This window comes from Glossina fuscipes, unplaced genomic scaffold, assembly GCF_014805625.2.
Source record: "Glossina fuscipes isolate IAEA_lab_2018 unplaced genomic scaffold, Yale_Gfus_2 3, whole genome shotgun sequence".
In the NCBI taxonomy this organism is placed as follows: Eukaryota; Metazoa; Arthropoda; class Insecta; order Diptera; family Glossinidae; genus Glossina; species Glossina fuscipes.
The window spans coordinates 8,411,438-8,425,504 of NW_023998417.1; the positions used below are offsets into that span (position 1 = coordinate 8,411,438).

Sequence of the window (14,067 nt, forward strand, 5' to 3'; positions counted from 1 at the left end):
CAATACTCATATCTCATGGTATATAAGGTATATATTTATTGTCTATTGACAGTGGCTTAGAGCATTGTTCTCGATTTTATTGCAATTATTTTTGCCAACATTTTTTCGACGTCTAAATTCAATTAATCGTTCTATACAAAACATACATATATACATACATATACATACATACATATACACGAATTTACTCGATATTGGATAATGAATCTGTTAGAATTCAACAAATAAAACAATGCAAGTAAAGTCGAGTGTGACAGAGAATATAATAAATCTCGTTGATAATCAACGAGATATCAGGCAGACTTACGATAATATTATACAAAGGTTTGAGCCCAAAAAAAAAAAAAAAAAAAAACGTGAAATAGTTTTTATTTAAACTCCATGATTGTTACTATGATGTTGTTTTACAGCACTAAGCCAAATAATAATAAATATATATTTATGGATGACTACGTACGTAGTCTGTATGCCTGTCTGACAGCCCCCATGTCATGGCACGATTTTCGTGTTAACAATCAAGAAATACATAAATTTAATAACAATAACAAAATCGACATGCGTTGAAGTGTTGTCAACAACGTACAGTCAGTCGTCAGTCTACAGAAAGAAATAATCCGAGAAAAAAAAAAATAAAAAGAAGAAATTTTTAAAAGTTTTGTTTTTAATTTTTTTCTTTGTTTTCAATTTTCAACAATAAACGTTAGTTTTTACTATAAATAAAACTTTATTGTTATCACGATTTTTTTTTTCTTATTCCTAATGCTTAGTTAAAATAAATATGCAAAAAAAAAAAAAAAAAAATTTAAAAACTTTTTTTTTTGTTTTTTTTTTTTTTTTTTTGTTTTTAATACATAAAAAAATGCTCTTGGGTCGTTGAGGTTCATTTCCCTGCTTTTAATAAAATTTTTCAAATTTTATTTTTATATGTCATCACTGTCTCTGTGGATATGTGTGATGATGTCGTTATAAAGCAATTATAATAACATGACAATGCCAGTTATTCAGTCATTGAGGCGGCCCAAAGCAGACGTATATATATATATATATATATATTTATATATTCATGCATTTATATATTCATGCATTGTAAGTGCTTTCAGTTTAGTTGAATTAGTTTTCGTTATAATAAATAGGCGGTTTTAACAGTTTTGGTTTTGTTTCATTTTTTTTTCCTTCTTTCTATGTGAAAGTTATGGGAGAAAGGTTTTTGTTTTTTTTGTTTTTTTTTTTTTTTTTATTGCGATTTTATGTATAGTTTGCATTTATATTCCCTTGACACAAGGCTCAAATAAAATTGCATTGCAAGGGAGTTGTCAAATATGCATGCTATCGAAAGAAAAGTAAACGACTTTACCTTTACGTTACGAAGTGAACAGCACCGTTAACTTTGGGAATAAAATGTTATGTATGTCTATCTCGATTAAGTGAAATTTCTTTTTAAAACTTTTATTAATTCTTTGTTTATTTCTTGCTGGGAACAATGAAAAGGAGGATTGTATGCGATAAATTGCCAAATATATTAGATTAACATAAACCACCTAACGGTTTGAACGGTTAAGAGAATTTCCAAAAATGTACATTCATAGGTCACGAAATAATCAAATTAGATGACTAAGTTGATTACTTTTATTTATTTATTTATTTTTTTTTTTTTTAAGATATTAATTAAAGTTGAAAAGTTGTTTTTCTTTTTATTTGATATCATAGATAAATATTTTAAGATAATTGTTTTTTTTTTTTTTTTTTTTTGTTATGAACGACTCGATGGTTAAGAACTTTCCTTTTTTCATTCGCGTCTTAATAAAGATTTGTTTAAAATTCTACTTCGCGACACTTTTAATACCCAAAATATAACTTTTTGCTTATTTGGGTGGAATTTTTTGTGTAAATATAGGTTTCTTATAACGAGGTACCCATATAGCAAGAATTCACTCTAATAGCATTTTACAAGAAGTTGGAAGATGCTCGCATAACATGGACTCACTCTAGATTTCTAGAAATTAGCCCATCTGGTGTAGCTTCACTTTTTGTCATTGTTAACCGAAGACTTACCTGCACATTAATTCATGGCTTTGCCATGATAACATTCATTGATAGAATGGCATTGAAAAATGAACAGAATGCTTATAAAAATTAAACAAAAATAGGAAATATAAACATAAATAAAAAAGAGATCTTCCGCTCAATTACAAAACACACAAGAAAAATTTATTATTAGTTATAGTGAAGTATGTGTGTATCTAGTTGGGCAGAAAGTACAATACACCACGTGGCCACCTATGGTCATCTTGTCTGTCCAAAAGCTTTTATGATTAACGTAGTGTTTTACGTAGGCGGGCGTGCTATATATAACACGTCTTGATTACATTATATTGATAACACACACATGCAATGCATTTATAAATTTCGAAAAGTCTTTTGAAACATATCAGAAACGTGAAGTGGCTTTCAAATCTTTTAACAATTATGCGGACGTTAGAAGATGAATAACTGAGTCTTTGCTTATGTGACGATAACGTGATACTTACAAGCGTATTCTGAGAACCATCACTGACAGGACTGAAGTGAAAAATGATTTTTTGGATTGTGTTTTCCATGACTTTTTAACTTTGTATTAAAGCAAGAAGTTATCAGACATTTTATATTGGATATTTAACAAAATCGGAAAGCTATAATTTCTAGCAAAGGCGCAAACCTTCACTAATGTGGACTATCGCGATAAATCATCTTCATTACGGCAAATCATTAGAGGGGACAATTTCGAAATACGATATTCTCTGAACATCAAGGCATGTGCAATTCCAAACGCGGGACAATCCGTATGTATGGATGTAGTCTTTCTGGAAACGGAATCGAAATACATCATTACTAATATAATATACAAAAAGATATGCCTAAAAGACATTCGCATGCTATAAAATGCCTCGCACTTGCCATCGATCGTAACTTGATAATTAATATAGAACGAAATCAACCGAATTGAATGCATTTTAAATGATTTTACCTTCAAAGCTCATTAAAATATGCTGATAGTTTATGACAGTGCAATGCATCTCATTGAACGAGACAAAATATGTGTATGATATGTATATGTGTGTGTGTGTGTGTGTATGTACATACTTCATATTATGAGGCTAGACAGAGATTGATTTTAATATACAGCAAAAAAAAAAAAAAAAAACAAAAAGAAAAAGAAAAATAAAAAAAAAACTGCAGATAAATAAAAATAATTATTTATATTCATATGAAATGTTGTAATAAATTAGATCAACAGGGTTGTTTTTTTTTTTTTTTTTTAAGATAAAAAAATAAAAAAAAAAAAAAGCATGAAAAAGTTCTAAAAGGCTTGAAACGAATTCTAAATACCTTTTAATCGCAATTAAGATTCGAATAACAAGAATGTTTAAGGCGTATTTAAAATTTATACTATTTGAAAAATGGTTATATAAGCTCATTCTTTAATTAATTTGAAAGCAATTCTATTATTTACACTACATGTATTTTAAAAAATGTTTCTATTAATTAATTTATTTGTATAAATTGTATATACGTGCTGTCGTGCAGGCTGTCAATACAAGCGTTTAATTAAATTATATTTTCTCGCTTGTTATTGTTTTGCTTTTTTTCTATAACAAACAAAACTACAAACTATTTCGAAAAGCCTATGTTGTTGAACATACAAACGTTTGTTTATATACATATCAACGTCGATTGAATGACAAAATGTAATTGACTGTCCCTGACATCTTTTAACAAAGAGGGAGGGAGATAGTTAGAGAGAGATAAAGAGAGAGAGAGAGAGCGTGACATGGGGAGAGAGAGAGAGAGAGAGAGAGAGAGTAGCAAAACAGAAAAACAACAAAAAAAATAAATAAATAAATAAAATGAAAATTATCACAACAATTTACAATTTTAATAATAAACACGCAATTTCATGGAGATACACATGTATTTGATTACATATAACAAAAAAGTACATTTGTATGTAAATATACATTTGTATATGTTTCCGTTTAAAAGCGTGTATATGCGCTTGAAAAAGCCTATTAGTCTATGAGAGTGTTATGAAATGGCTTGAGGTCTTTTTTTCATATTTTGATGCCTACCTACACCAGGCTGAAGGTCTATTAAATACGACGAACTATTTGAAGCTAGCCAGAAATATACAATAGAAGAAGACCTATCCCCCTGTAGCTTTTATATTTTTGATTTGCTTAAAATTTTAAATCGCCTTCATTCAATTTGAATTTGAATGCTTTAAAAGGGAGAAAACTGAAAAGTGTCGGAATTCAGAATTTAAAAGTTAAGAAATGGCAAATAACTCCGTAATAGCTTTGCAAAAGAACCATAGGTTGACATATATATATAACAAATATATATATATATCAAGTTGGCATTTGTCATAAGTAAAAAGGAGAAAAATAATTGGTGAAACTCTCGATCGACCTTTCATCGTCTAGTATGCAAAATAAAACGCGATTCTTATTTACTTAATTCTTAGTTTGCTTAGTCGGGTCAAAGAAGACGTATTTCTAGAACGTCTGCAGGAAGAGAGTTTATAGGGTGGATTAATTCGACTTCGATTCGTTTTTTTGGAAAACAAACCATTTATATGACTTCTGAGCAAACAGGATCAATAACGCTTATAAAATGTGATAGTTTGGTTATCTAAAATAGCACACATTTCCCGCGAATAAGTTCGCTAAAATGATTTTTACAAACCCTTTACACTTTTCATGCAAAAATAATATCAATCGGATTTTTCGACTAAGTTTCTCTATAAACATCAGATTTTATTATTAAATCTGTGTTTGTTTAATTGCACGATGTATATATCAAAACTCATAAGCTGGGGGTATCTAAAATTCCACTTGAATTAAATTATATATGAAATTTTTACTCTTTTTTTTTTTTTTTTTTTTCCTGATGTCAACTGCTGTTCACTCGTGTGTAATGAAATCTAGTTTTACAATATTTTGTCGCTTTAATGTGTAATTAATTTATTGTTATTAAAAGCAGCATATATTAAATACAATTTTTATGGCGACACTTATTGCTACGTTATTTACACTCAGAAAAATGTAACTAGTGAAAAAATTATATAGAAATTATATTTATATTAATAGGTGGTCATTGTATCATTTCAAATATCGTAGGCTACGTATATTCTGTGTTCGGATTCTTTTCTTTCAAGTTGGGACACATGTCCCCTACACATGTTAGATGCTCCAACTCAATTATAATACTGACTGTGGCATTTGGCGAGTCCAGTTTGAGCAATGAAAATGTTTAGAAGCGGAAGCGGGAAGATATTAATGACGATGATTGACAACCAATGAAAACTTTGAAGTAGTGAAGAAAATTTTTATGGAGAAAATTTAAATCGCAATTAATGAAATTGCTGAGTACGTTGGCATATCGGTTGCAATTTCTTAGGACATTTTCGTAATGAAATGTCGTGCTTTAGCCACGGCAGTCATATTAAAGCGATAAAGACAGCATCGCTGAAAAAGCTCAAGGCCATAGCAAAAGGCGCATATCAAAAGTGCTTAAAAGTTTGGAAAGAGCGCTGACATAAATGTGTTATATCTGTGGGGAGTTACTTTCAAGGGGACAAAATCACTTTTTTTTTTAGACATACCTCATATAAGATCTACGAAATACATTTGATACATTTTCAGCAAATAGTAAGCGGATATTTAATGAACCGTAATATCTAGCAATACACGTTGAACATCGAAGTACACAAACATATGTGGATGTCCTAGGCTACTCTAAACATGCCTCTCACTTTCTTTATTACGGGAAGGTTTACATTCGCAATAATATGAAAAGAAAAGAAAAACTCGACGGTTGATGATTTACGGAAGCAAGAAGAGATGTGAATTAATTAAAAAATTCAAAAGGAACTTAGAAAAAACGTAACGTTCGTTATGCTAATATACTAGATAGTGGAAAGAAATTGTGACTTAATTATTTAGAGTGTACCTTGCTAGACACTTAAATTTTTTATAATGCAATATTGTTATAACGACCTTGTGATTGGTATTAAAACTCAGAAAATTTTTAAAACAATAACAAAATAATTGATCAAAATTGATTCATAGCAGTTCAAATTTCATAACTTATCTATATAGTAAAATATATTTCTATATTGTTGGTTTGCGTACCTTGAAAATTTTATAATTGTGAAATAAGCCTAAGAAGAATTTCAATTTCTAATCTGATTTGAAAAAATTCTATAAATGATTTTTTTAAATATTACGAAAAAATATCAAAAAATAAAAAGAAAATAGTACATTTTTTTATCCAATTACTGTTCAAATTAATAAATGATAAAAAAGAAAATTCTTTGGAGAATATTTGCATCGCTTGTATTCTCCGTTTCTCTGGATCTTTGGCTTTTTTCCAGTTTTTGAGTAGAGAGAAAGAGAAAGAGAAAGAGAGAGAGAGAGGGAGAGAGAGAGAGAGAGAGAAGAGGGAAACAAAGAAAGAAAGAGAGAGAGAGATAGATAGGTAAATAGATAGGTAGATAGAGATAGAGAGGAGAGAGAGATAGAGAGGGAGAGAAGAAAGAGAGAGAGAAAGAGAGAAAAAGAAAGAGTCGTTTTAAAAATGGATTCTTCCAATATTCCTTGAAGTCTGTCATACAATATTTCACGGTTATATAGAATTTTGTTTGTCAAACCAAGTTATACTTATTGGAACGCGAGAAATTGGCCGAAATGCTTGGTTTTTCCGACTTTCTTTCGCACAGAAATAATGCTTGTGTTTTCACTTTACAATAGCTTGTTAAAAATGTTTATAAAGGTGCATATACTTTCATACTTTTTATACTGGAGGAATATAGCATCGATCACAATTCCAAATATACTTTTTCGCGTTCGATATAATCTTCAAAACCTAATGATATTAATTTTTAACAGCTTGGTCTGGATTTCTAATCTTCGATATATATCTTCTATATCACAATTTAAGCATGTCCGTCTGTGTAATGTCTATGATAAACATTGTCTCGATCGCTAAAAACATTGGAAGTTGTTGCGCAGACAAATTCCTATTAAAAATGAGTCCAATAGGTGAGAGTACAATGTAAAGCGTGAACACCTCCATTTTCAGCGTGTACTGTGAATTTTTGCAACTATTCTGCATTTGTTGAATTGATTCAAGATCGAATATCTTAAATTTCCAGTTTGTATATTAATACCTATGGCTTGTATGATTGCGGCACAAAGCTGTTATGCTTGTGATGTGAAATAAATCGATAAATGTGTTATTAAAATAGAAATTGAAGCCGCTTTAACGCCTTGATTCTTTGATTGCTGTACTTTCACATAAACATAAATTTTCAAGCTTGAAAAACATTTTTAAAAGCTTAACAAATTTATTAAAAATTGTATTGCAATTAAGGCATCTCAGCGAGGAAAAAAAAGGCCAAAAAACATTTTCTCAATTTTTCTCCTTATCTTGCCTTTCCTTTTTTGCTAATTTTTTTGTGTCTTTATGTTGTTGTTTTTGTTTTTTTTTTTTTTTTTGCTGATGCATATTTAGACACGTTTGTTTATCTCAGACCGTAATCTAAATTGAAAATCTATTTGAACCTCATAAATCTTCATTAGACTTCAATCAAGCGAACACTTTTCCTCGTAACGTTGCCATATAAATAGCAATTAAACAATCAGCGAAACGTAAGAAAAACCGGTATAAGATCATATTGCAGCTATATATATATTATTAAGAGTCATAAGGAAATTTTTGTAAAATGAAATCAATAAGCTAAAGTGTGTTAATGGAAAAATATATTAATGAACTGTTAAGAGTTTATAGTGAATAACGACAATAAAATTATCGATTACGAACAGTAAAGTGTCCATCTATAAGATATGAATACGCAGCGCGCATGTAAAACGTAATCTATAATTGATAAGAAAAGAAGGAAAAAAATGTGAAAAGCAAAAAGGAAAATGCATTTCCTTATATTAACGGTCTATTAATATCATTAGTTATACCGTGTCTTGGTTAACACTCTGCATGCTTGCGCATAAACACATTCCTCTTTCATGGTTAATTTATAGACTATTTCTATAGCATAGCTTAAAGTGTGCTATTGTTGATTAAATGTATTGTAATTAAGTGCAAGATATTTTATTTTTCCATATAAGTCTTAAAAAAAAAAAATAAATAAAAAAAAAATAAAAAAGCAATACAAGAGAAAGACTAGAGTCGGAGAAGTATTTATCGCTTATATAATGTTCTTACTGTTTACTTTCCAACAACTAAAATAAAGCAATAACAATAACAACAATAATAACAATAACAACAACAACAGCTAACTTTGGACATATCGTTGGTATGCAGTTTATGGCAGCATCAAGTCTGCCTCAGGAAATCATGAGAAGCACGAAAAGAGATAAGAAGAGCACATTTTACCAAGTACTGCGTTTTTGAAAGAGTACATCATGAGTATGTAAGTCGGTTTGTTTGTTTTCGCGTCAATTCAATTAAAATTAATTGGATTATGCTTTGTGGTTGCAGATGTACGTGAATGATTGTATAGAAAAATCAATTATAATCATTCGTATTTTTTACATATAAATATATATATATATATATATATATAGATGTATTTATATATGCATATATATATATACCTATATATAAATACACTTACATGAGCATAAGAATATATTGCCGCGCTTTAAGTGTTTTGTAGCCCATTATGGAAATTAATTATAAAATGTAATCGGGTTTCCTTTTTCTCTCATTCCGTTTTTCTTACTTTCTCTTGTTGTTGTCGATGTTGTTGCTATTATTATTATTATTGAATACTTTCAGATTTCCAAAGTGCCCGTAGAATGCTACGACTTTTCAAAGGCAAAAATCGATAAATAATTAAATTAATAAAAAATGTAAAGGAAAAAAAAAAAAAAAATATTAAACCTTTCCCTCGATGACTTTTAAAAAACTTTCTTTAAATGCAAGTCTGGTTAAAAATTGGCACACATTAATGTGCATATTTCTTGGGTTAAATAATTTTATTTATTTAAATTATTATCTATACACTAAGTGTCAAGGCTGTTAAGTGAAAATATTGATAGGTTTAGGGGAATTAATACCATGCAGATTAGTGATCACAAATAATATCCTTATTACGATCCAAATTATGATTCACGTTCAGAAATACAGAAAATGTAATAACGGAGAACAATAGAATACTAATTAGTGGTTAGTTCCATTGGAATACCCTGTTGGTAAGCGTTTAAATCAAGCAGCACTGGCAGTCGTTTGCTAATCCGATGGTAGAACTTTTCGTAGCTCATTAGCATACGTAAAATCAGGCAAGAAGGTGCCATATCTCGTTTATATAATTTATATGCCTCTATTACTGGCTGCCTATCTCAGTTTTTCATGTAGGCAGCGCTACGTATACAGATCGAACGACATTTCCGACTTTCAGTCTTCGCATCGGTACTATGTCACAATTGAAGAAAACTTCACAGCCGCATAAAAGCATACGGAAGAGGAAAATTTTGGACAACAGAAACCTTTTGTGCACGGACTACTCATAAGCTGCGTAGCTTGATGAATGCTATGGCAGTAGCACTACTGAGGCGATTTCCCTACTTTAACTTTTTATTGACACAAATACCAAGGTTTACAATCCTTTCAGTACGATGTTGCTATTTGCAGATATCCTTCAATTAGTAGAATTTCGTAATGGACTCTTACTTATTAGCAAATATTTGCATTTATTGTTGTTTAATATGGGCCTTCTTCACTGTCGCCCAGAGTTGAAATGCCGCCAAAGTTTCATTTATTCTGTCCACACTCGGGTTTGGCTGTCACTGTTGCCACTTTGCGATAGTTGTGCATCATCTACATGCATATGTACCTTGCTGTGTACTGCACACCTTGGCAGATCGTTTCTCTGTAGATCAAATAGAACTGGCCCCAATATTGATCCTTGGGGAACATCACACTCTGACAAGATTTTAATTAGTCAGAAGATTCTTATAAGTGAATGAAAGTCACATCTTGAATGATTAGTTATAGAAAATCGTGCCATAACTAAGAGATCACTATGGAAAAAATGGTGTACAACGAGTATCAAGACTATCATAACGTTTTCCTTTCATGTTTGTTTTCAATATTGAATTATAAAAGTTTAACAGATTGGATTTAGATTAAAGCGAGTATGCAGTTAAAATGCGACTTAACTGAATATGGTTTGGCTTTGTTAAGTTAATTGTCTACTTTGTTAATTGATGTTCCGGAAGCTTGATTACTTTAAGAAGTATTAAAATGGATAAATTTTAACACACACTCCAAACGACCATGAGTGCCATGAGAGCACATTAGTGGACATCTTTTATTATTTGAGAACTCCTCTTAAAGCTGTGACAAGTACTTGAGAGTTTTTCAAGTTTTAAACACATAAAAGAGTATGTGTGACATATTTTCAATATAAAAAGCCTTTGACCTTTTAACAAAGGCCTTAAGCACTTTTTCGTACATTTGAAGAGCTGTTCAAGAATGTGCAATAAAAATACCTCGATACGCTTACAAGATTTTGCAATTGTCACTACATAATTTGCTTGTCATTAAAGATATAGCAACAAAGTGCTTAGTGATTAGATCAAAGAATTGCGTATAATTATTTTCACTCACGTTTTTAATGCAAGCGAAATATTTAACGATTAATTGGCCTATGCCTGTTAAGTATATTTCTATTAAATTTCATTTAACATTTAAAAATGGCAATCAATCAAAGTGAAGTATAAGTCAAATTTTTAAAAGAAAAGATAAATTAAATCAATATACAGCAGACTCACGCTTTATTTTAATTATACGGGAAGGCTAAGGGCAGGCAAAATTTATGTTTTTTATTATTAATAAACTATAGAGCAAGAGAATTACTTGACAAACAAAAAATCGGAATAATATATTGGATAGGATAGAGCATTTGCCTTACACTTCTAAGACTATTCAATTTGAAAATCGAATATTTTAGCAAAATGAGACGCAGACTTGCGTTGTTAAACCTTTTAATCACGAAATTTCATTTCATTTAATTGTTGTTTTTTCAACTTACTATCCTTAGCGTAGTCGAGTTTTCCTTTGTTTCCACGTTCGTTTCACTGCTGTTTCGCATAAGCTAACTTTTAAAGTTTATCATTCGTGAATTTCGATATCCTTTTATATCTGTCACACCGTATATAACGTCACAAACTTTTCTTCAAAGTCATTTGAAAACAATTTTGTGAGAATTTGTAAAAAACTTTATTTTTTTATTTTGTTTTTTTATTTTATTTTTTTTTTTTTTTTGCGCAATTTTAATTTCTTTGTTAGAAAGTTTTCATTGTTTTCTATAACTTTTCGCCTTATAACATTTTATGCTCATATTGTTTTTCACAAAAAAAAAAAAAAAAATCCAAAAAAAGAACCAAACCAAATACGAAAAAACAAAAAGCAAAAAGCTGTAAAGGTCATAATGAAAAAAAAAAAAAAAAAAAAAAAAAAAAAAAAAAAAAACAATTGTCTGCCTTTCATAATGCGAAAATTGTGAAAAACAAAGAGGGAAATGAGTTTTGCTATTTAAATTGTTTAACAAGAAATTACATTTTCTAAACATTATTGTTTAATGAATGCGAATGGATTTTTCAACGATTACAATAGAAACGAAACGTATTAAATTTGATATGAATTAATAATTTTTTTGTTTTTTTTTTTTCGAAAAATTTTTCGTAAATATTTTCCGCTTTTTACACAGTAACAATTTCAATAAAAATATTTTTCACATTTTCTCTCTCTTTGCAGGTATGTACAAATTCCATATATAACGGTATGTATGTGGCATGCCTTTGTTCTTTTCGCTGACGCTTTGGCTATATTATTGAATAAAAAATTTCACTTTTATTCATTGTCAGGTAATATAAACAAAATTTTCTGCATTCTCCCGCGATAGCATAAAAACAAATTGCAAATATTTATATGTACGAAAAAAGTGAATCTTGTATACGCCTACAGCAATAACGAGATAATTATACGAAATTGCATCAGTTGTTGTAAAACTTCACTGCGACCCTTGCCTCACCTTGCACATAACAAATGTGAATAAAAATTCAAAATGATATTTTCTGTGCCTGGTGGTAAAGCATTTTTTCAAATGGCTTGAATTTCCTGTTCTTTAGGAAACACAGTAGCCCTGACGACTTGGCAAATGTGATACTTTCACGTCAAAACGTAATATACTTTAATATATTTCTTGCAAATTTCGATTTTTCGAGAGAAGAGATGCCTCAAAATGGAAGGAAATCATACCGCAAAGACAAAAGAAAATGGGGTTTTGAATGCTCATCGCTCCAATAACTGTAAAGCTCCTTTCAAGTTTGTCCGTTTGGCGCAATTTTTGCATAGAAAATTTCAATAAGTCCAGCTTGCTCCATTGTCTAGTTCGTTAACACTAAATACTGTTTCTAATTTTTAATATATATCAAGTTTCTTAAAACCTATAACAAGTTTCCCTTTTTTTCTTTTTTCAATTGCATGCGTACTTGTAGGGCAGTCCAGGCACATAAAATTCATTTTTCAAATACAAAGTGAGCACAAAGTAAGGATAGCTTCCGTCTTTTAGGCGATAGATGTATACAATTATTTACTAAAACTAAGGAAACCACGATTTAGTTGCAATAAGTTCTATAATTTTTTCCGTGGCTTGTATACGAAAGCACGCAAGCTGAATAATATTAGCGCAAAAAAACTGAAAGTCACGAAACTTTTTATTTAAGGGAATGTCTCTCAAGATTTCATACTACTTAGGAACGAGCAATTGGCGTTCAATCTAAACCTGTACATAGCTTAAAATATTCCATTAAATCCATGCGTACATATCCATGCCTACATATGTCTATATATATATATATATATATAACTCGAAGATTTCTTTTACATTCTCACTTCATAACCTTTACCCGTCTTTAGCAAAAAAAAAACAAAAAAAAAAACAAAAAAAATGCCATTTTTATCTAACGCTTACCATACAGTCGTCTTTAACCTAAATGTGACTTCTTCATACATTTATTTTGAAATTTTTATATCAACTGTGCAACAATTTATTGTTTAAGTTATGAACAAAAAATTTTTATAATAGCAAAAGCAGACAAGATATTTTTTTAAGGATGGATGTTTCAACTAAATGTATTACGTACAGAAGAAAAGTTTTTAAAAATGTATCTTGACGCACAGAAACTTGAATTATTAGCAATTTCCTTCGCTATACGCAAAAATATGGGAAAAGCATATACCTAAAAATATGCTTTACTTTCTATAAATCTGAAATCCTAATAGTATGCCACTTTTGCGTTTTACTTATTTGCCTTTCTTGCTACTATCGACAAAAATTCTATTAGCGGAATTACATTTTTACAAACTGAAACATATAATAACATTGTATCGTATTAATGAAATCTCCAAGCAAGGATAAACTTGCAAGTTATTTGTGTCTTGCTAAGACGCTCAAGAATGCGATAGCTGTTTTAAAATTAGTATCGTTGGTAGTAACAAGAAATAAATAGAATTTCAGTTAAGTGTATGAGCGTTGGTTGGTTTAAACAATCAAGTTTCGATATAAAAATATGCTTAAAGAACCCAAGAGAAGCCTGTTTATACTAATTATATTTACCGTAAACATTTCGTTTAAAAACCTTTGGAAATTTCTTTCAAGGTCAACGTCAGGAAATATGCATAGTAGTATACGTTCTCCTACTGGTTATACATTTTCTACCATTTCTTAGCAATTATCTCACTTACCTAACTATCTACCTACTGCCAGCATGAATAGTTGACAATTTATTAAACCAAAAATTGTTGTTAGAAAGTTTTCAACACCTGTTTAATTATAATATTTAGCCTTAAATTAACCCAATGCAGCGTGCACTTAAGAAATTAGTAATAATTAATGTAATTACTTGTGTGCAGACACACTACACAATAGCATATATACATATATATATATATATACATATATATATATATATATATATATATATATATATATATATATATATA

General features: G+C 29.7%; 1 protein-coding gene across 14 annotated transcripts in view; it reads left to right on the forward strand.

Annotated features, from left to right (window-relative positions):
• Window positions 1-14,067, forward strand: part of LOC119634776 (AF4/FMR2 family member lilli) — a 302,476-nt gene that overhangs the window by 146,348 nt on the left and 142,061 nt on the right. Inside the window, exons 1-2 of one of the 14 annotated variants that reach the window (XM_038029143.1) lie at window positions 7,790-8,467; window positions 11,818-11,842. The exons of 11 other annotated variants lie outside the window; for them this stretch is intronic. In XM_038029143.1, coding sequence (XP_037885071.1) covers window positions 8,460-8,467; window positions 11,818-11,842 — 33 coding nt within the window. In that variant the 5' untranslated portion in view covers window positions 7,790-8,459. Of the gene's footprint in view, window positions 1-7,789; window positions 8,468-11,817; window positions 11,843-14,067 lie in introns of those variants that run through there. 2 more of the 14 variants (XM_038029141.1, XM_038029144.1) reach the window with 2 other exon arrangements.